Here is a 22256-nt window from a genome sequence, read left to right as displayed (position 1 = left end):
GTTGGGAACTGGGCAATGTACAAATTTAATAAATAAAACGATGCAGTAAGATAATTCATATTACATGAATAAAATACATTTTAATATTCAGGAGTTGGTCCTTCAATTCATCAGTCGGGCAAATAAAGCATTAATATTTCAGGCTTATTTTGAAGTGTAGCCTATTACAGTTATCTTATGAAATCTATCCATAGTTGTAACTAAGTGAAGCTGCTTGTGCCCAAGGAGGTCTAAACACTTCTCTTCCCATATGTGATAGAGTCCTCTTTTGGATTTCATACAGGTAGTCCTTGACTTAGGATCATTTGAAAATACAATGGGCCTGGAATGGGTTCTTTACGGCCTGTTAAGCATGTCTGCCCATAATAAAATATGCCATATACAGCCTTACAGGCACATGACCATAATTTAGGTACTTGGCAACTGGCTCAACTTTACGATTTAACTGCAATATCCCACAGTCATGTAATCACAGTTTGCTAATTTTTCCTGCAAAAACACTCATTCAGAGGAACAGGTTCACATGACCACACTGTTCGCCTAACTATTTGTATAATGACGGTGATTTACTTAATGACCACAAAAATGTAAAATTGGGTCCAGTCACAGGGTGCCTCCACCTACAACCATGACAACTTATGACTAAATCAATCCCCATCGCACTTGTAAGTTAAGGACTACCTGAATGTACAATACCAGTCCTGTAGCAATCTAATGGAGACTATATTGAAGCCCTATTATCTAGTCTAAGCAAACAATTCTGATACCTACTCATTCAGAAAACTGCAGATAATCACATTCAAAATTTAGAGCAGTTAACTGTACATCCTATTTAGAAGGCACATGGCTATTCAAAAATGCACATCAGAAAGACACTAGGGCAACATGAATGTTATTTGACAGACAAGTACTAAAATCAGTACTTGAAAAAAACGCTGAAAATAATAACACTCCATAAATGCCTGTTCATTAGATTTCATGCGAACGAATGATTCATAGGACAGAAATTTACTTCAGGTTTACCAAAAAAAGCATTTTAGAATGGGTAAGCTATACTGCCTAATTTGGGAACAGTGTCACATATTGATTTTTCATCACCCTTGCATGATTATCATCGAATATTGATCCAAGTACAGCAAAAAATGTTGAGAGCAGGCACACATATAGGACAACAAACAAGTATCTTTTACTTTTTTCCAAATTGTACCCCTAAGTATCCTCTACATTGTAAAAGCTTCTCAGTCAAACATTGTATCAGTTTTAAAGGTTGCCATTAGCATTGTTTTAGGGTTTCTCAGACACAGGTGGGGAAACAGTACACAGCAGGATAATCAGCAGTGGAAAGGTAAGTAGTGTTACAAAACCTATTTCAACCTAACAGTGAACTTAACTTAAAGGCTTTTAAACAAGATTGCCTTATATCAGAATGGCCAGTGAATGTATCAAAATATTCTGGGTTATACAAATCTCTCCAATAGTATATACAGCATTGTATTATGGCACATAATCTAGATTCTGGGTTAGTCTACCCCTAGCACTGAGGTAGAGAGACCAATACAAGTTTATTCTAACAACATAAAAGGTATTCTTAGTGCCTTAGCTTTTTATATTTGCCAATATATCCTTGCTTTCATATTTTGGCACTCTGAATTTAGGATGCAATACAGATCTAAGATCTGCTACTAAGATTACTTTTCCAATTTATTCTATTGCAGAATTATATTATACGCCCCACACACCGTATCTGTAGCTTTTCCACTCATCACACTCAACCAGACCATAGGCAATAGCACCAAGGACTACAGGTCTTTTCAAGCCCAGGAGGATAATGCCCAGTAGCTGGAGCTTCACCAAGAACCTAAGCCAGTGAAAAGAGGAAAGCATCTGGCCTGAAGGAGTGTCCATATAAGGAGAGAAAGAAATTAACACTGTCCTGCCTGGAATAGCAGACAGGACAAGCAGGAGCCAAGGACTTAAATGCTGTATTGAACTTTGAGCGAAGGTATTCTGTAGACCCAGAAAACTAGTAAAATGTGAATGTCAATTCCCGTGTTCTTGAGCAGAAATAATCTGATGCCTGACACTGGGGATGAGCCAGAACATAGCCACCACTCTATTACAATGCTTCAGAGAACTTTGATCTCAGTTTTTCAGCTCCTCTCATCTAGTAAACCAACTTCAACTAAGACACCAATTCACTGCAAGAAGCAGTAGTCATTGGAACTGAAAATCAATATTAACATACTACTTACAGTAAAGTTGTTCTTTTCGCATATCAGGCCCAACCAAACAATGATCAAGGCCTTGAAATCAAGAACAGAATGACTATTCTCTTTCTATCCATTTATTTCTGTGAATACAAATGGAAAATTAGGAGGGATATACCTCCTCTTGTGAAGTCCTCCCCAAAATTTAGATTATAGGGAGCCTCTTTTTTGGGGCAGATCCAATAATGTTTTAAAAGGCACACAGAGCAATGGCATACAAGCTGGACAATAGGGTCCTATTTCTTCTCCCTGGGCCTCAGTGCAATAAGAGCTTGCAGTCATCAAGCCATATGGAGATTGAAGTCCAGAGTTATTGCTAAGGTCCTGGGATCAAAGCAGCCAAAGCTGCGGAGCAATGCCAAGAGAGGAATACAGCCAAGGCAATAAGACTTGCCTAGTAGTACCCCATCTGCAACAGAGCAGGAAAAGTTATCTCCAGGAGGAATTATTTCCCACCCCCAGCAAAAAGGGACTACTTACATTCAAGTAGGAAAGGAGTAGGAATGGCTGAACACCAATGGTAAATAAACAATTAATAAATGACAACACAAACTTAGGCAGAGCAAAGTAATGAAAATCCCCACCTAGATCACATTGTGTACATAGAATTAAGTGGATAAATGTGTCCCATCTGTCAGGGTTCTGCTTTGGTCCAGCTCTGAAGGGAGCCCAGCCCAGGGCAGACATAGGCACTTTGGAGGCCTTGGGCTGGATTCAGCACCGACAGCCCAGGCAGCCTGTCTCCCTTGGGGAAAGATGAAAGCGAGGCAATGAGGGAAACAGAGCAGTTGGGAAGGTGGTTTGGAACTGCAAGATAACAGTCTGTAGGCACTTGATCTGGTTAAGAAGCCCAGATATGGGGCTAGTTGAACCTACCCCTAGTTGGCTTTGACTTTGCCATTAGCAATGGCACCATTCTCATGGAAGCCATTTTGCTGAGGTTGTGTCATGAACTTGGGCAGACGCTTGCCTTTGGTATATGACTGGTACCAGAAGTTGGAGAAGAGAATGAAGAAGATAACTCCATAAATCCAGATGAGGTGGATGAAGATTGGGAACTGATATTTGCAGTCAGGCATGAAGTAGTACTGGGAGACGTGGATGGAGACAAGTACAAACTGCAGCTAGAAACAGAAACAAGGCACAGATGAAATAAGTAAAGGTGACAGGTAGAGCTCATTCTACTCACAGGCAACGATGAGTAATCCTTGGAATAAAAGGGAAAGCTCAACATAGGCAACAAATATCAAATGAGGTTATCAAGTTTCTGTAATTTTTATCACGTTCGCCTGATTCGCCAGTTGCGTCCCTTTCTGGATCGGGACTCCTTACGCACAGTCACTCAGGCACTCGTCACTTCCCGCCTGGACTACTGCAATGCTCTCTACATGGGGCTCCCCTTGAGGAGCACCCGGAGGCTCCAACTGGTGCAGAATGCAGCCGCGCGGGGGATTATGGGAGCGAGGGGGCGCTCCCATGTGACACCTCTCCTGCGTGAGCTGCATTGGCTTCCAGTGGTCTTCCAGGTGCGCTTCAAGGTGTTGGTCACCACCTTTAAAGCGCTCCATGGCATAGGACCTGGGTATTTGCGGGACCGCCTTCTGCCGCCAATAGCCTCCCACCAACTAGTACGCTCCCACAGAGAGGGACTCCTCAGGGTGCCGTCAGCCAGGCAATGTCGGCTGGCGACCCCCAGGGGGAGGGTCTTCTCTGTGGCAGCTCCTGCCCTCTGGAACAATTTGCCCCCGGAGATATGGAGGATATCCGATCTCCGGGTCTTTCGCCGTGCCCTGAAAATTTTTCTTTTCCATCAAGCAGGGCTGGCGTGAAACCCTCCCCCCCCCTCTTTTTAGTCTTTTTAGTTTTTTAGCTTTTTAAATTGTCAATGGGTTTTAATTTGAATTGTTTTAAATTTGGGCCAAAACTATGTAATTCTTTTAATAATTTTAAATTTTGTATTGGTATGTGTTTTAGTTCTGGCTGTGCACCACCCTGAGTCTACTAGGAAAAGGGCGGTATACAAATTGAATAAAACAAACAAACAAACAAATAAATAAATAAATAAATAAATAAGCTATTCAAAAGAAACATAATCAGACAAAGTGACCAAAGATGGTTTGTATAACTGAATCAAAAATGCTGGCATAATTTGCCTGTCCTTTTCCCTTTGTTACTTACCAGTTGAATGGCAGTGATATGCTTCTTCCACCAGAGGTACTTTTGGAAAGCAGGTCCTGCAGCTGAGAGTGCATAATAGAAGTACATCACAACATGTACCATACAGTTCACCAAAGCATGAAAGGAGCCCATTCCTCCTGTAGAATAACAGAGAAAAGGAGAAAGGCAGACGGTGAGGATGAATGACATAACTAAACCTTACAGTCTATATCAGGGGTGTCAAACTCAATTTCATTGAGGGCCACATCAGGATTGGGTTTGACCTCGGAGGGCCGGGTGGGGTTGTGGGCGTGGGTGTGGCCATGGTGACACAGGACTGCACCTCCTTAGACATGGTTTTATAAACTTATAAAAATAGGGAGGCATACATTTCTGTAATTTACTTGATCTACTTGATCACCTTATGAGAGACCAGATCAAGAAACTGATTCCGTTGGAAACTAGAACTATAAATTATAGGCTATAATAGCAGAATTCTGCAAGCCTGAAAGGTAAAATATTTTACTTTTCCTCCCTTTCATAACCTGAGTCAAGGATGGCCTCCTGGAGCACTCTGGTGGCCCCATTTTGCAACTGAAAGGCCTCCTGGAGCACTCTGGAGGCCCTGCTTTGGGCCTAGACAGCCTCCTGCAGCACTTCAGAGGCCCCGTTTTGGGTCAGAACAGTCTCCTGGAGCACTCTGGAGGTCCCGTTTTGGGCCTGGAAGGCCTCCTGGAAGACTCCGAAGGCCAAAAGTGGTTGCGGGGGTGGAGGGGGGTGGGGTTGCACGCGCCCCTTCCACAACCCATTTTTGCTAGCAGAGACACCACGGACCAGTCCTTTGCTATTTCCAGACCGGCCCTGTGGGCCAGATCTAAACAGCGCACAGATGCTGCCCGCAGGCCTTGAGTTTGACAACCCTGGTCTATATAAATATTAGAAAAACAAATAAAATTCATTTGGGGCACCTGGGATCATGATCAAAATGGCATGAGAGGAAAAAATGTCAGTAATTTGTATTCAGCACATACAGTCAAACATTTTTGCCTGTTATTAGTGTTACATGTAAGTGGAACCTAGCTTAGGACATTTACCGTATTTTTTGGAGTATAAGACACCGGAGTATAAGACGCACCTTAGTTTTTGGGGAGGAAAATAAGAAAAAAGCTGATTGGCAAGTGGATCAGCCTCCCAGAATACCCCCGTCAGCTGTTCCCAGAGGTGAATTTTAGCAACAGGTTCCTTGGTTGTGAGCTCTGTGCCTTGCTTTTTTTTTTTGCTTTTTTTTTCTGCCTCTGAAACTCCGTTTCGGAAAAAACTTTTTTTCCTGCCTCTGAAAGCCTCCAAAACAGAGCTTCAGAAAAAAAGCCTCTAAAACTCTGTTTGGGAGCTTCTTTTCTGAAGCTCTGTTTGGGGGCTTCTTTTCTAAAGCTTCTGATGCTTTTTTCAGCGTCTGAAACCTCCGTTTGAGAAGCTGGGCGGGGCTACATTCGGAGTATAAGACGCACCCAGATTTTCACCCTCGTTTTTGGGGGGGAAAGGTGCGTCTTATACTCCGAAAAATACGGTAAGTGTTTTATTTCTGAAAAGATAAAACTAAATATCGACCAAAATACATTCACAACACTTGAAACGAAGCCAACGGAGCATGCAAATTCTGAAAATTAAAGCAGTTGGTTAAATATATTGGACTGACTCATAGAGACCTTGTTTATAGATATGCCATTGAGACAGCCAGAATAAACAGAATGAATACCCTGTTTTCCCGAAAATAAGACATCCCCTGATAATAAGCCCAATCGGGCTTTTGAGCACATGTGTTAAAATAAGCATCCCCCTGAAAATAAGCCCTCCCCAAAAATATTTAAACGCAGAGCTAGAAATCAGGTAAGATGGCAAGAGGAGCCCCATCTTGCTCCACGCGCCCCAAAATAATAAGACCTCCCCAAAAATAAGGTCAAGCACTTATTTCAGGGTTCAAAAAAATATAAGACAGGGTCTTATTTCCAGGGAAACACAGTATATAAATAAATAAATCCAATTTCCGATGGTGTGGCTAGATAAACTATATGTTCAAGTACATATACCTATAACGAGAACACACATATACTGCATGTATTCATGAGACATATCTGAAAATAATTATAGATACAATTTTTTCAAATCTTGGAATCAAGTTCTGGAGTAAATCCTCCTTTAAAATCTCACCTGGACCAAATTTCACACCCCACCACCAGCTCCAGGGTAGCACTGAATGGTGGAAAACATGCAGAAAGGTCACTTGTTCATTCTTTTTTCTTAGGATAAAGATGACCTGGAAACAACAATACATTGTGAGATGTAGGTTTCAGGTTTTGGCTAGTAGCGTATTTATACGTCTATCTATACCTGATCCATCTATACCAAATCTAAATTAGAGAAAAAAATCCACAATGCACTCCTCAAAATATGGCCATCAAATTACTGCTAGAGAATCTTTTAAATATAACTGTATTTATCAGAAAGCATATAGCCTGACCCACCCAGAAAATCCTGCTGCATAAATGCAGCAAAGCATGCGAAGATTGACTATAATTTTATGAGAATATAAATGTTGGAAGAATAAGTAGACTTGAGTGGCCACTATGGAAAGATACTGGGTGAAAAACACCTATGCTTTAACTAGAAAAATAGGATCAATTGTCAGAAGTTCAGAGTCACTTACTGTATCCATCAGCTCGATGATTTTGGAGAAAATGAAGATCCATGCCACACGGACCATCTAGAGACAAGGTAAAAAGTTAAATATCCTAGCCATCACAAAATTAAAATCCCATCTTTCTGTCCACTTTTCTCTCCCTTCTCAACACTCTTCTTAGAACACCTTCACCAAAGGTTGTATTAAAAACTAAAGAAAAGAAACATAACATATAAGAGAAACATAAGAGTACAGGGAGAATGAATGGATGAGAATGAAGGAAGGACAAGACAGTAAAATGAAAAACAAGCTTACCCGAAGAGCCTTAGGATCCTGGGATGTATCAACAGGGTCACATCTCCATGTATAACCATTTAGCCAGCCTGACATTAAAAACTACAAAAAAAAGCTATTAGAAATCATCATTCCCAGACCTCTTCTTCATTAAAACTACATTTCAATAACATCACAGTTCATAACAGCTTTCTTTTCTAGGTCTCATATGGTGAGCAGGGTAAGACCAAACATTACAAAAATTTCAAAAAAGTATCAATGATTTTTGCATTTAATAACTAATATGCACGTCTTTTTATTTGAGAAATTTTACTTCAAATATTTTTAGTGAAGCAATGTTTTTACATATTATACTGCTACAATGCAAGCATTACACTTATTCTGCATTAACACCAAAATAGTTTTTAAGATATAATTGTCATGTACTATATTTCATCTCACTGAATAACACTAACTGATATAATTTTGAAAAAAGAAAATGAAATATCAGAAATAACATTGTATTCTTCCATATCAAGACAAATCCTACATGTTATTCTACTTAGGAAAAATGTGCATTCACAGTAAAACATAAAAAGGATTCAGAGAAGTCATTCAGCATAACAGCTGGTAAAAATATATGACCTTGTATGATAGTGGCCTATTAGTAAAAATTCTGCTGTCTAACTTATAAAATGAGCTTGTAAGATTGCCTACTAATAATCATTTACTTTTACAATGTCATTTGTACCATTCCTAGTACAAAAAATTAAAATTCATGGAAACAAGCCCTCTGTATTACATCAAATTTTAATACCTACTATTTCAAATATAAAACAAACTCTCATTTTGAGAAAACATTTTTAATAAATTTGAAGAGTCTGAAATGTTCTGTTGAACTGAATCTTGTACCTAATCTTCACTGATTTATATGTCTTAGGGTAACTTTTACATATTACAGAAAAGTAGTGAGGGCAAGTATAAATTTTCTATTTCTTTTTGCTTATAGGTCCTACATGTGAAAATGTTGCATCTGTCTCTTTCATATGTTGTGAGGTTGTGTCTAAGTAAGAAAGAATAAATATCTTTCCAACTTATTGCTAAAGCATGTAATTTGAACATGCAATAGTGAGCTAGTGTGCTTTTTAGTCATAAATTGTGTTTTTTTAATATAATTATTATAGACAATTTAAATGTATGCTATATATTTCAAAACAAAAATACGGGGCTGCATTTTTGCAAAACTTTTAGAAAGATAAAGGTTTCATATCTCTTTTCTGAACTCATAGTGTTTTAGATACGCAAAGGTATAAAGAGACCTTGAAACTGATGTTGGAGAATCAGTGTAAGCAACAATGGTATATCTAAGAGCTACAGATAAAATTTAATACAGGGAGAAGCTTACCTCATAAACAATGTAAACTGATAGTGCCATCAAAAAAGAATTATAAAGTATCATGAACTTCTTAAGGTTCAGAGGTTTCCTGTTGGCCATGAGCCGTGGCCCCAGTGATAATACAAAATAGGCATAACCCAGTAAGATACCCGTCACAGGCCAAGGAGAATCCATAAGTGGATAAGAAGCAATCCGGGGGTCTGTGGAAAAAATATATATAAGGATCCTGCAATACATTCAATCTTTTGTTTTCAGTAGCCAATGCACCTGGAGTAGATGCTTTTTTAGGGATAGTGGTATTTAAAGAGTTGTGAATCCTTTTGAACATTTCTATATAAATATGATCTAAAACATGATTGCTTATCCACACAAGTCTTAAAACTTGATAAGAGAAATTAATACAAATAAGTCAAAAACATTATACTTGTTCATTGATTTATTGAGGAAAATGATCCAAAGCTATGTGGCAAAAGTATGTGAACTTTTGAAGGATTCATTCAGGCATTTCAGTCAATGGGACAATAATCAGGTGTAAGAGTAGGAATTCTTGTCTATTGAAAGAACAGAATTCTGGATATTCACTATCAGTCTGATCTTCACAACACAGGAATGTGGAAATGTGTTAAGGATCAAACAAAGGCGGTAACTGAGGACCTCTAAAAAATAGTTGTTGATGCTCACCAGGCTACAAGAGCTTACCAAACTTTCCAAAGAGTTTGGACTCCACCAGTCCATTGTAAAACAATATGTACATTGTCATTGTACAAATGGAAGTAGTTCATTATCACAGTTACCCTCTCCAGGAAGGTTCAACTAGCCAAGTTCACACTAAAAGCAAAGTGTCTAATACGCCAACAGATCTCAAAGAACCCAAGAGTAATGTCTAAGGAACTAAATGTCAGCATTCATAAGACCACAAAACTCCGGACAGCCACTACAGTAGACAGTACCAAAGACATTGCTTTGATGCAACTAGTAGTAGACTACAATTTCTTGCTATGCTGTTTTTGCCAAGGGAAGGCCATCTGGACAACTAGCCAAAGGTCTTGTGCCAGTGCTGCTTCAAGGGTGTAGGAGGCCCCCTCACACTGACTGATAGTGCCAGCTCCAGCTATTACAAAGATTTGCTTTTTTAGAATGATTCAGAAGGAGAGACAGTGTTGGTTCCGTCTACACTTTGTGTACCTAGGACAACTACCTATCAGCCTTAGCCTAAAGGTGGTCCTGTCTTGTGCTGTGCTACTCAGCATAGGTGGTGCTGTGGTGGCCTGTGATGACCACTGAAGTGGTCATGCAGCAAGACAACAACCCAAAAACTCAATCATACAACCAAAAAATGGTTACAGAAGAAAGTTAATGTTTTGGAATGGTCAAGTCAAAGTCTTGAACTTAAGCCTGTAGAAATATTGTGAAAGACCTAAAGTGAGCAGTTCATGCAAGGGAGCCCAGTAAAATCCCTGAGTTGAAGCTGTTCTGTAAGGAGGAATGGGCTAAATTCCTCCAAGACAAATACAGAATTGATCAACAGTTATTGGAAACATTTACTTGTAGTTATTGCTGCTCAAGGGGAACACTCCAATTATTGAAATACTGAAAGCATAACCTTTGCAACACACAAATATGTAGTTTTAGATCATCTTCCTCAGTAAATTCAATTATCAGGCTAAACCTGATTCCTTTTGGGGGAGAAAAAGGAATAAAAACAAAACAAAAAATAGTTTCAGTCATTCAGCTAAGATCTTCTCACCTGCTCCCTTCATGAAGTTTCGATACCTGTTCACCAACACATCCATGGTAACAGTATTAGTCGCTGTTCTGCATAAGAAATGAAAGTGTTAGTCAGTGCACTAGAACTGGACAACCTGCAAATCATGCTTTTATTTGGATGAAAGTAATGAATAGTTCTGTATTATTACCCAATTCTCAATGAAGCATAATTATTTTTGGGATGAAATAAATGATTTAATTCTTATTTTTGCTAAACACATCTAAGATTTTTTTTCCTGTGAATGATTTTGACAGTACCGATAGCAAGTACCTACGAATAAAAAAAAGTACAAGTGAAACAAAGCTATTCAGATACATTCAGTCTGGAACAGGCATGCCCAACTCGTAGCCTGTGGGCCACATGCAGTCCTGGACAGTTAGTAATGTGGCCCAAGGCAATTTATCTTCACCCAGGCAAGCGAAAAGGTTGGACACACCTGGTCTACAGGAAGCAGCTCTAAAGTCTCATTTAACCTTCAGGATAAACAATCAGTGCCCGCATGTGTTATACAAGTCATATGACCTTCTCACGAAGGAACACTAGACTTAGAGTGGGTTTTATCTATACGGCAATTGATACATTTGAAATTGCAGCCCAAATTATTATTTGTGGATTAGGGGTTACATCTCTCAGATCAAATTGACTCAGATCAAATTGATCAAAGTATTTTCTAGCTGAGTAAGAAAAGACAACCAAAAACAATTTAGGCACCTTGGCTCCTTCAACAAAAAAAAAATGAAGTACCAAATATTTTTAAACTAAACATACTTTTTTTAAGAGTGCAAACCCATCTAGAAAATCAGTTTATTAATAATATACAGGTAGAAGTCACATAATACCAGTGGTGAAATCTAAAAATTGTTGCTACGGGTTCTGTGGGCGTGGCTTGGGGGTGTGTGGCTTGGAGGTCATGTGACCGGGTGGGCATGGCCAATTTGACGTCACATACATCACTCACTGTTAGAGCCAGGAGCTGCACATTCTGAAGCACATTCTGCCTTCTGAAGCCCCCAAAGCTTTGAGTTTATCTCCGCCATCTGGCTTGACAGCCCAAGCGAATCTCGAAGCCTTCTCTTGCCCCGCTCTCCATCCTGGAGGACCGCACATCCCCCTGCCAATCCTCCATACAAACCGCCCACCCCGTTTCTGCAAAGGCAGAGCCCTCCCCCCTGCAGGGCGATCCAAAGAGGGGAGGGGGATGCTGCAGAAAAGTCTGCCTTCAACCCGTGTCGACTCCGTGGAGCTTGGGGCTCTGAAACAGTCCACTGGATTCCCACTCAGCCACCTGCCTCTCTTTAACCGCCAGTGCCACTCCAGAAACTCAGCCCGTGGAGTCCGGTGCTCCAAGGGAAGGAGGCTCAGCCGCGCCACTGCTTCCCACTGGCAAAGAAGCAGAGCGGGAGGGGCATAAGCCCCCTACGCGGGGAGAGGGCCAGGCCTGGCCGTGCCACCACAGAGCCCGCAGTGCTTTCCCTTCAGTCTGGGCGACAGCGCTTACCCAGGCAGGCCAGTGCAGGTAGCCCTTCATCTTGGTGCTCCCTTGCCTGATGCCACCATTCTCGCCGCCCTCCCTCCCCGCCTAGCTGCAGACATCAGCCTTCCTGAAGCAACCCCGCCGCTGTTTGCTTTCATTTCACAGCGGGAGAAGGAAGAAAGTGAACGGCGGCAGCAAGGCAGTGCTCTGGGAGGGCAAGACGGTCCCGAGGCACAGGGGAAGGCAAGCGGGTGGCAGTTGACCAAAGGCCCCACGGAAGCCGAGTGCGCCAGGCCCAAAAGGCAAGCAAGCCACGCCATGTCCCTCCAAGGAGCCAAGCGCAGCAGATCTCCCTCCCCCCTCCGCTGCCAGCGTTGGCCTTATCTTCTAGATCCTCCACCAGCGTATTCAGCATGCCCAACGAAGCCAGCGCCTTGGTAAGGCTGACGGCAGGTGGCCCTTGGTGGAGATGCAGCTGCTGCTCCGGGGCTGACGCCGCCGCAGTGGTGCTCTGGGAGGGCAGGCGGGTGTCCCAGCCCCGGGGCTGCTGCACATGTCCTGGGGCAGCACAGCGGTGGAATCTCCACCAAGGACCGCCCATCCACCCACTGGCTGGGCCGGACACCAACCTCGGAAGGCAAGCAGGCATGGGGGACCGCCAGGAAGGCAGCATGGAAGGCAGGCAAGCATGGCAGGGCTGTGGGGAAGAGAGTAGGTTGCTAGCTCCCTTCCCCGCAACCCTGCCATGCTTGCCTGCCTTCCACGTGGCCTTCTGCTTGCCTGCCTGGCCACCAGGACGCCGGGAAGGCCATGTGGAAGGCAGGCAAGCATGGCAGGACTGCGGGCTGTGGACCGGTTCAGGGGCATGGCCAGCCAGCGATTGCTACTGGTTCAGTGAACCAGCCCCATGTTGTGACCCCGGCCCCGAAGGCTGATTTATCTTCGCATGCTGATTCGGAGGATGATATGGAGGAGGAGGAAGCTGTCACGAGCTATGTGCCAGAGGGGTCGTCTTCACTGGTGAGTCAGCAAGAACTGACAGTTGCTGATGTGCCTATGGACCCCAGCCAAATTGAGGAGGAAACAGAGGCCGGTAACGACGAGGGGGAACCCCTATTGGATGCAAGAGAGAGACGTAGGAGACGTCGTAGAGAACAGCTATTACCACGTCCTAAGAGGTGTGGTCAGGAGACGTAGGGCCAGACCCTACAAAATATAAAAGGGGTGTGACTGGGCTGGAAAGGCATGGTGAACAATTTGTTGGCGTTTTGAATGCAGCGGAGGTACAACTGTTAGTTTCGATTTTTTTGACAAGAGTCTGCATTCCTCCATTAGCTTGCTGGCTGTCTGCCAAGACCTTTGGAACATTGCCTGGTAACTATTGGACTGATATACGCTTTGGAAGAGAACTATTTATTAAAGGGCCAGCTTCAATCTCTCTAGCCTGTTTTTGTTACTGCCGGGCTATTTGAGCCTCTGCAAGGCCACTCGTGGGAGGGGACAGAACACCCAATATCTGCTACCGGTTCACCCGAACCAGTCCAAACCGGTAGCATTTCACCCCTGCATAATACCCTAACCTTCTGTTCAAATGAACAGAAAATAATACATGCTATATAAATGGAACTATATGTTACCTTAGATGTTGCAGCAGTAAGTCCAAAATAAAAAATGCTACTGTTACTTTCTGAAATTTATTTGGTCGATCAACCAAACAAGTTATATATCAGAGTAACTAAGGCTTTTAGGACAGCATGTTAATTAGTACTCTAATATGACTGAAAATATATATTTAAGTAGCCAACCTTAGAAAGAGGACATGCAGAATAAGAAAAATCACAAGTCATTTTCTAAAATATTATTTTTGATATAGTGACTCAACCTAGAAAGATGCCAAGAAAGACTAATATATCCAACCAGAATGCAGATAATTCAAAATAAGCTGTTACTGATGGGAAAAGGACCAACAATACTGGTATACATCATGCAACAAGAACAAACAAGGGAATTTAGAACAGCCTCACTTTAAAAGGATCCAGCCCTTTTTTAAAAAAAGAATTTATAAGGGAATGAACAGTGAAAGATCAAGACAAGTTTAGGACTAAGAAAAAAATTGGGAAAGCATACCAGGAGTCTGGTGGTGTCAACTTGCCAATTGTTTTTGGCTTCTTTGAGTTTCAGAAATTTGTCAGGCAAGACCAGGAAGAACAGAACAGTCCTAAAAGTACAACAGAGACAGAAGATTAAGATAAACAGTCCACATCAATTATAGGTAGCTCATTATACAGGTATATAGGTATCATTATACGGTACATAAGAATATACTCTGACAATGAAGCTAAGATAGAAGTACAAATAAAGCTGCTTCAAAATATCTACAGCAGGCATGTCCAATTTTTTGGCTTGCCTGAGCCACATTGAATGAAGAATTGTCTTAGCCACATATAAAATATGTAATATAGCTAATATATATAAATGCACATAGTAATGTTGTGGAGTTGCATTACTACCTGTCCAGGGCCACGTGTCCCACAGGCTGTGGGTTGGACATGCCTCCTCTAAAGTATAATATCTACATGAAAGGAAGACTTAACTTTTCCCCCTGAAACAATTCACTTTTAAAATGGGAGGCACATCATAGATTTGGTATGAATATGGGAAATGAGACTAGGTTTTTTCTTTCATGATTCATCCATGTATTTTCTTGGCAATATTATGAAATTCCTTTAAGCCAAGATACATTTTTTCTAACCTCCCATCCTATCCATTCCCAGGTGGCCCCTATACCTGGCTAAAATGCAATGCAAACTCTCCCCACTATTCAAATTATGGCAATTGCTGTTGAATTGATGTGGAGAAATATTGTGGTTTCTTATAGAGAAACCAAGTTTCCTATCTTTCTGGCTGATCATCTGTACTCCATTGAAGCAATAGGGCAAAACTTAAGCAACTGATCTGGGCAATAGGAAATAGCTACTCGTTGACTCACTGGTGTATAATGCCAGTTTACCCTTCTGAATAAGAGCTGAGCACAGCACTTAAGGGGCACATATTGCACAAATACTGTAGGCATATTAGTTCCTTGACAGATTAAGGAACCAGAACTTGTATGCTTTTGTATTTAATAGGAAACTGAGATATCAGTAATAAGTACTCCCAGCATTAATTTTCCCACTGGACATTCTGTACTATAATGTACATTTCCCTTCTTATAGATGATTACATGAGTATCTCTGTTCAAAGGCTAAGATTTAATCAGGTATAAATAATTCTTTTTTTACATAGTACAGAGAGAAAGAGGGAGAAATGAAGTGTCCAATGCACTTTCCTGTACGATCAGTAGAATACAGAGATTGAGCAGTCACTGTCCCCACATGGGCCAAACCTGCTCAGCCTGTTTGGGAGCTGGCGGGAGTTCTGCTCAGCATTCTGCCAAATAAGCAGCCCAGCCCTATAGTCTAGTGTATGGTGCAATTATGCCATACAAACACCCAGACCAAGAATACAGCACAGTTTTTTCTCATATCTTAAATAAAGTAGAGTTTGCAACTGAAATCTGTGATATTCTCAAAATCCTACTCTTAAACACTATAGGGCCATATAATATTGTCCAGATATCATTCTGCCCTGGCACCAGTGCATACCAAAGCACTGCAGTGCATTTAACAGGTCAACTGGAACAGTGCGGTAGGAATTTTCACCAGCAACATTCTACAGGTTGCTAAAATGGCTTTACAGTTGAAAGCCCTTCCCCACCCCTCACTGGTTTGACAAGAAAAATGTTTTAGTTGACATCTGCTCACTAAAATTAAACCGCCATCAACTTTAGGTAGAAGAAATAATGTATCAGATTTTTAGCGCTATAGAATTCAAACCATGAGGGTAAAAAGAGTCAGAAAATCATTCCTCCTCCCATCACATACAATAGAGCAGATCTGAATATCTATGTAGGAACACATTCACTATGCATTTTCAACTGGAATCACAGAAATGTTAATTGGAAATACATATTGAAATAAAGCTCAATTGTGCTTCATCATCTATTATTGTAATTTAATACCCAAATTCCAGTTCCACCCACCAGTACAAACAGTATTCTGGCAAAATTGTAACATGGCACATCAAGCCCCTACCTTGGCCACACCTCCAACCCACTGACATTCTGAAGTCAACAGCACAAAACCCGACACCCACATGAGTTGCTTGCATAGAAGTGTTGTGCCTGGTACTGCCATGCACGTGGATGCAGAGAAGAATCTCTCAATAGCATATTGATGCATAGAGATGGAGGAGGGGATTGGAATCCTGCTATGCTTGCTCTGCCAAGTGAGGTTGTGCAGAACATCCAGATCAGTGGGGAAAATACCCTTGCAATGGAGGACAACACTGAAAACAGAAGTTCCAACTCCAATTTTATATTCAGAGCATTATGTTGACCACAAATCATACATGCTAATTTCCATTAGTTCAACTGTATATCCATTAGATAGCTATTTCTTTTGGAATAAATCAGGGTTTTTTAAAATAAATATTTTCCCTAGTTCAGTAAAGTACCATACAGTAGGCTACAATAAAACAGAACTGCCTTAACAGTACAAATCGATTACAAAGGGGCCGTCATGGTTCTAACAATCATATAAAATTATAGAATCTAAAGTTTGTAATAGATGAACAAACTGATCTAGTCAAAAGAATTGGAATACAGCTGCCCTTTGAAAGACTGTTATGTCCAAAGGGAGAAGTAAATGGGCTCTATTTCAATCATATTCTCCTTTGGAACCTACACTATTAACAGTTCTTAGTAAGTCATAGCTCTCCGCATTGAGATGACAGGTTAAATCCTTACAAATCTCCTGCAGGCCACATTTTGATCATGTTGTGACATCTAGTGAGATAGGCTCAGAAAGGGAATCTAAAATATCTTTTTGTGAAGGAGACAAAAACATTTCCAATTCAGTAAAATGTAATCACATTTGAATAAAAATAAGAGATAAGCTATTATTTGCAATAATAATCAGGTCACAATATCAAATATGAGCAAGAATCACTAGTGTTGGCTTATTATTAGAAACCCAGCTAACCCGATTTATTTATTTCTATTTGTTTATTTGTATCCCACCTTTATGATTTTTGCAAATAAGACAAAGCGGCAAACATATCCAACACACCTTCCTCCTATTTTCCCCAGAGCAGCAACCCTGTAAGGTGAGTTTGACTGAGAAGGAATGATTGGCCCAAGGTCATCCAGCTTGCTGTCATGGCTAAGGCAACACTTAAACTCATGGTTTCTTGCTTTCTAGCCTGGTGCCTTAACCACTAGCCCAAACTGGCTTTCATTTAACTTCAAGAGTCTTTACTAAACGTTATTATAGCAACAACTATTGCTATACCCTGCCACCCCTTCTACAGGTAGAAATCACAGAGATTGTTTTAATAATAAAAGTCACATATATTTCATCAGTGATAATCCAGAATTGAACAGGCAGTGATCCTATCTGCCTTAAGGCAAACAACGTTTCATTATAATGGAACTGCTGTTGGTTAAATTAAAAAAAAAATCAATTAAAACTTTTGAGTTCTCAAAACACTGAGGTCTCTTTTTAAGTTAATGTTTTAGACAGGGGAAAGAAAAAGAAAAAGCCATTCACTAACTTCATCCCATGTATTCACCTCCTGTAAAATTAATGACTTCCACCTAAATCCTAGGCAATATATTGTAAATAATAGAAGGCTGCAGTATTTAGAAAGCCATCTAAAACACTGTATATAAACACAGTGCATATTGGCAGCTTCCTATTAATGACTGCTCCAGGACAATTAAAAGTAGGTCCTTGATTCAAAGAGGACAGCCTTGATGGGGTAGTCATATGAGTCTTTCATGGGCAGGTTGAAAGAAAACGCATATGCTCCAGGTAACCAGCAAAGCACAAGCCATAGTTAGACTGAGAGAGAAATTTAGAACTTAAACAATTGATACAATCTCTATGATACACAGAATATTTTTTCTGCTTTTATTTACCAGTGTGCCAATTCATATTACATAATGATTTTGACAACAAACCACTTGAGCACATAATCCTAGACAGGAAGCATGCTTGGCTCCTTTCCTTAATCATTTACAGTCCAAATACATGCTAGGATCTATACATTCATTTAGCAGATTATTTCAACTATTAAGGAAATATCCCCTATGAGATACCCTGAGAGACTTATTTTGCAGAATTCAACATTTGCTCCAAAATCTGCACTTGGACAATCACCCAAACCAGAAGGTGACAGAGTTCCCAGTGAATACTACACAATTACAAACATCACTTAAAAATTACATGCATACATTCATCTGCTCTCTTTACATAAAACACATTTTTTGGTCAAAAAACTAACATACCTATCAGCTAAATTTGTCTCAGCCAAATTATTTAATTCGTTTTTATTCTATTTTAAATTTTTGTATTTATGTGTTTTATTCTGTGGCTGTTCACCGCTCTGAATCCTTCGGGAGTAGGGCGGTATATAAATCCAATAAAAACAAAACAAAAACAAAACAAAACAAAACAAAGCTGAATGTTGATTTTTCTGAGCTTTCAGAAAGACACTTAGGAATAGATGCATTTTATGCAAGTTACATTTTAAGCCTACTATTCTCCACCTGTCCCCCACATTGCCATGGTTTTGTCTTATTTTTCATACAATATAAACAAATGAGGAAAAATTATATCCATTTTTCTTGCCCATACTTTTCCATGGCTTTCATTACTACTACTTCAACAGGCTCCTACATGCTACAGCACTTAAAATAATAAAGGGACTGGAAGAAGCACATTTCTCCCAACTTTGTATGTTTCAGAATGGTGAAGGAGGAAATGGTGATAGGGCATATTAGAATGAAGTAGCTGGAACTGCATTCAAAACTATTAAACAGCAAAATGTGCCTACATCAATATTAGACAGACAGGTGAAGAGTATCTTCTATAGAATGGTGACATTTAAAATGCAAGATGCATAACTTGAGTTTAGTAGAAAAGAAATGAATGAAAATAGTCAGTGGAAGACTAGGTAATTAGTTATTTAAAATGCAAACTTGATTTTCATGTCCCTGAAATACTTTCGCCATAGAATACAACTTCTTTGATATAACTGAGGTGTCAGCTAAGCACAGTAATGTGCCAAAAATGTGCCCTCCCGTCCAACTACATTCCACATGCTCAGCTCTTGTCAGGAATCAGGCATACAAGCTGGGCAGAAAAGGTTTACAGGCCACCTCAATCAAGTCATTCTTTGTATCCAGAAGAAAACTGAGTATCTTCTCCTTGCACAATCCATTCACTCATGATCTGATATCTTCATGAAACTTTAACAACTCCAAATGCAGGATAAAAGCAGCCCAGCAAAGAAAATAGTTGCTATTGTGCTTAGTTGGGACTTTGGGTGGATGTAAAATAGTTCTAACAAATCAACAGCAGTGACATATTCCATTTTAAATATTGCATTTATTGTGAAGTCAAATTTATCTCTGAGCGTACAACTGTCTTGATATATAACTGAAATAGAGTAAAACAATCTATGATACTTCTGCCTACTGAATCTAAAAATATAAGATTTGATTATATATTTAATGCACATACATTTTTCTCAGGTCTCATCTTCACTATTCCTAATATGCATAAACAGGAACTAACTTTGGAACAGAAAGTCCCTTTAACTTTGTATGGCGGAGAGAACAGAAATTTAAGCAGACCAAAACAGAGGAAAAAAATTAGCAGTCTATGAATCTTTTGCTTAGAACTTTTTAAAAACTCACAAAAAAATGTGCATTTGATTCTGATTCAATAGTTTGAATATTGCAGGAATAACTTTAAACTGAAAGATGGGAAGTTTTATTATATCTAAATGTAAGCTTCATAAACATGTTTAATACAGAATGTTAAAAAATTTAAAATGGAAAAATTTCCTATAAATTTTTCATGAGCCTGATTATTTTTTTTTTCCAAATTCAAACATCAGCATCAGCCTACTAAGAAGGGAGTAGCCCTTTTCCTCTGTTCCAATGAAAATATAGTGTTGCAATAAAAATTAATTCTTATGCATGTAACAAGTACATCTATTATGGTATAACTTTTTTGTACCTTGATCAGATATGATGAAGAGTCTCTACTCCATAAAGGTTGTGACACAAAATATTATTAATCTTTATAGTATCTCAGAAAATTTCAGCACTACTTTGAGGGAATCAACTTGGGTAATGACTTGCCAAGAAATTTAACACACAGCTGGTAATGTGCATATAGATATGAGAGATTACTGACCATTGCAAATTCTTGTCAAATGCATGCCTCAATAGTTGTTGGTTTTTTTTGTTCTAATGAAATTCTGTTTTTGTTATTTTTGGTGCTCAGAACATATTACATAGATGTGCAGCCATATTAATAAATCATTTCCTTACTTCCTTATCCCTAGTCCTTGAGAACAATGCTCAGATTGAGGTTTTCTCTTATCACCATACATTTGAAAAGAAAGGAAAACAAAGATGGAAGGGGAGCAGATGATTAACTTCCTTATGTCCCTTTCTAACTGCATGGTGAGCTATAAACGATTGCTTACACATTCTGATATTGCTACTCCAAACCCTCTATTTTTACTGAAGAGTTTGTACAAATACAGAAGATTATGCACAATAACTTATAGCAGGCACAATACAAGTTTGACCATTTCTCCTGCAGAAACGCTCTGTTCCTTTTTACAATTAATCCTATTTTGGGAAATGATTTTTCTAAGGATAGCAAACAAGGATGAAGAAGGGGAAAAAAAGGAAGAGAAGAAAAGGACGTACAAAAAATGGTTAAATTCAACTTCAGCATTCACCTAAAAAGGGGGGGGGGGGGGAAGAGACACGAGGAAGTGTCATCATTGATTAAAGGAAGTCAATGATGACACTGGCACCAAACCGAAATCCCTATGCTTTTAAGAGCTACATATCGACCTCAGATTGTTTTATTTATTATCAGACTGCAAGATTACAAAAAGCCTCCCCTATTGAATGCCTGCCTGTCACACTGACGTCAGAAGCCCTTGAGTTTGTGTACGCTGAGGGGGGAAGAGGGGGAATTTCGATTAGCAACCCGTGCCTTCTTCCCTTCTATTACGGTTCGACAGTTTTGCCTCAGATTAATCCGTTACGAAGAACGGGGCGAACAGTGGCGCTCCAGTCGCCAACTCGCTTCAGTCTCTCCGGCCCCATTTCTCATAACGAATATACTCTCGGCCTTTTCTGAAGCAGCATCCCGTCGTAGTCGTCGTCGCCTTCCCCGCCGCCGCCTCTCGCCCCCATTTTTCAAATCACTGCGGTAAGCGAACCCGTGCTGGAGTACTTCTGAGAAAGGAAATAGCCTCTTTGCCCAGCTCCCATTGCTTTCAAGCAGAAATGCTCCCGCCTCTTAAAAAGACTCCGGGACTTCTGCTCCTGTCAAGACGGCCTGCGTCACGCGCGCTGCGCGCAGGCGGGAGAGGAAATCACTTCCCCGCCGGCTGAGCGAAAAGTATATATATATATATATTTTAAAAAAAAAGATCCCGGGGACGCGGAGGGGGGAGAAGGAGACGAGATCGGTCCCAAGCCCGCAGCGAATAGGGTGTGGCAGCCGGGGAATGCAAGAACGGGAGGGAGGCAGCCGCCTGAAGCCGGACGGGATGCGCGCCTCTCTCTTGCAGGCCCCGAAAAGCCACCTAAAAAGTATCTCCTCTCCCTCCCGTCCCTGCACCACCGCACTTACCCGCCGATGGTTGGGGCAAACGGGAGGAAAGCGGCGCGTCCCTGAGAGCGGCCCGAGCACGTCTTCCTTCTCGGTGGACCCTCTTCGGAGTCACCCCAGAGTTAAAGAGGACCGCCCCGAGCGTTCCTCTGCCGGCGATTGGCAGAGCCACGCTGACTATGATTTACCTCACTGAGGAGGAGCCAGTGGTTGGACTGCCCCGGAGGGGAGCGGTCTGACAAGGTTGATAGGCCAACAGCTCCCGGCGGGTGGTGCACGGTGGGAAGGCCGCGCTGCCGATTGGAGGGAGGTTTCTGTCGGGCCTCTTCGCGGAGTCTCGCCCAGGCTCCGGAGGAGGGATGGGAGAGATCTGCCTGACTCTGGAATTGGCTCGCGAGAGTTCTTGGTCCACCACGCCATTCTGGGCCGTTTGGGTGGAAGTGTGACGGGAACTGTGAAATGAATGTTTCCCGTCCTTAAATTTCAAATAATTGC

General features: G+C 40.9%; 1 protein-coding gene across 1 annotated transcript; it reads right to left on the bottom strand.

Annotated features, from left to right (window-relative positions):
- Positions 1-60: 60 nt before the first annotated feature.
- On the bottom strand, positions 61-21869 carry ELOVL1 (ELOVL fatty acid elongase 1). The gene is made up of 9 exons (XM_070941428.1): positions 21783-21869; positions 14140-14230; positions 10518-10585; positions 8780-8970; positions 7417-7497; positions 7129-7185; positions 6633-6738; positions 4446-4582; positions 61-3391 (listed from the first exon to the last, which is right to left on the bottom strand). The coding sequence occupies exons 3-9, from the start codon at positions 10561-10563 to the stop codon at positions 3146-3148; spliced, it is 864 nt and encodes a 287-aa protein (XP_070797529.1). The 5' UTR covers positions 10564-10585; positions 14140-14230; positions 21783-21869; the 3' UTR covers positions 61-3145.
- Between the last annotated feature and the right edge of the window lie 387 nt (positions 21870-22256).

Source organism: Pituophis catenifer, unplaced genomic scaffold (assembly GCF_029215685.1).
Source record: "Pituophis catenifer annectens isolate HBS135680 unplaced genomic scaffold, rPitCat1.0.hap2 SCAF_3, whole genome shotgun sequence".
Classification (NCBI taxonomy): Eukaryota; Metazoa; Chordata; class Lepidosauria; order Squamata; family Colubridae; genus Pituophis; species Pituophis catenifer.
This window is presented reverse-complemented; position numbering and strand designations above follow the sequence as displayed.

Coding starts and splice junctions, on each gene's coding strand:
- ELOVL1 (XM_070941428.1), bottom strand. CDS start 10,563: ATGGATGTGTTGGTGAACAGGTATCGAAACTTCATGAAGGGAGCAG. Junction 4,583..6,632: donor GGGTGTGAAATTTGGTCCAG/GTGAGATTTTAA, acceptor GTTATTCTACAG/GAGGAATGGGCTCCTTTCAT. Junction 3,392..4,445: donor ATATCACTGCCATTCAACTG/GTAAGTAACAAA, acceptor TTCTGTTTCTAG/CTGCAGTTTGTACTTGTCTC.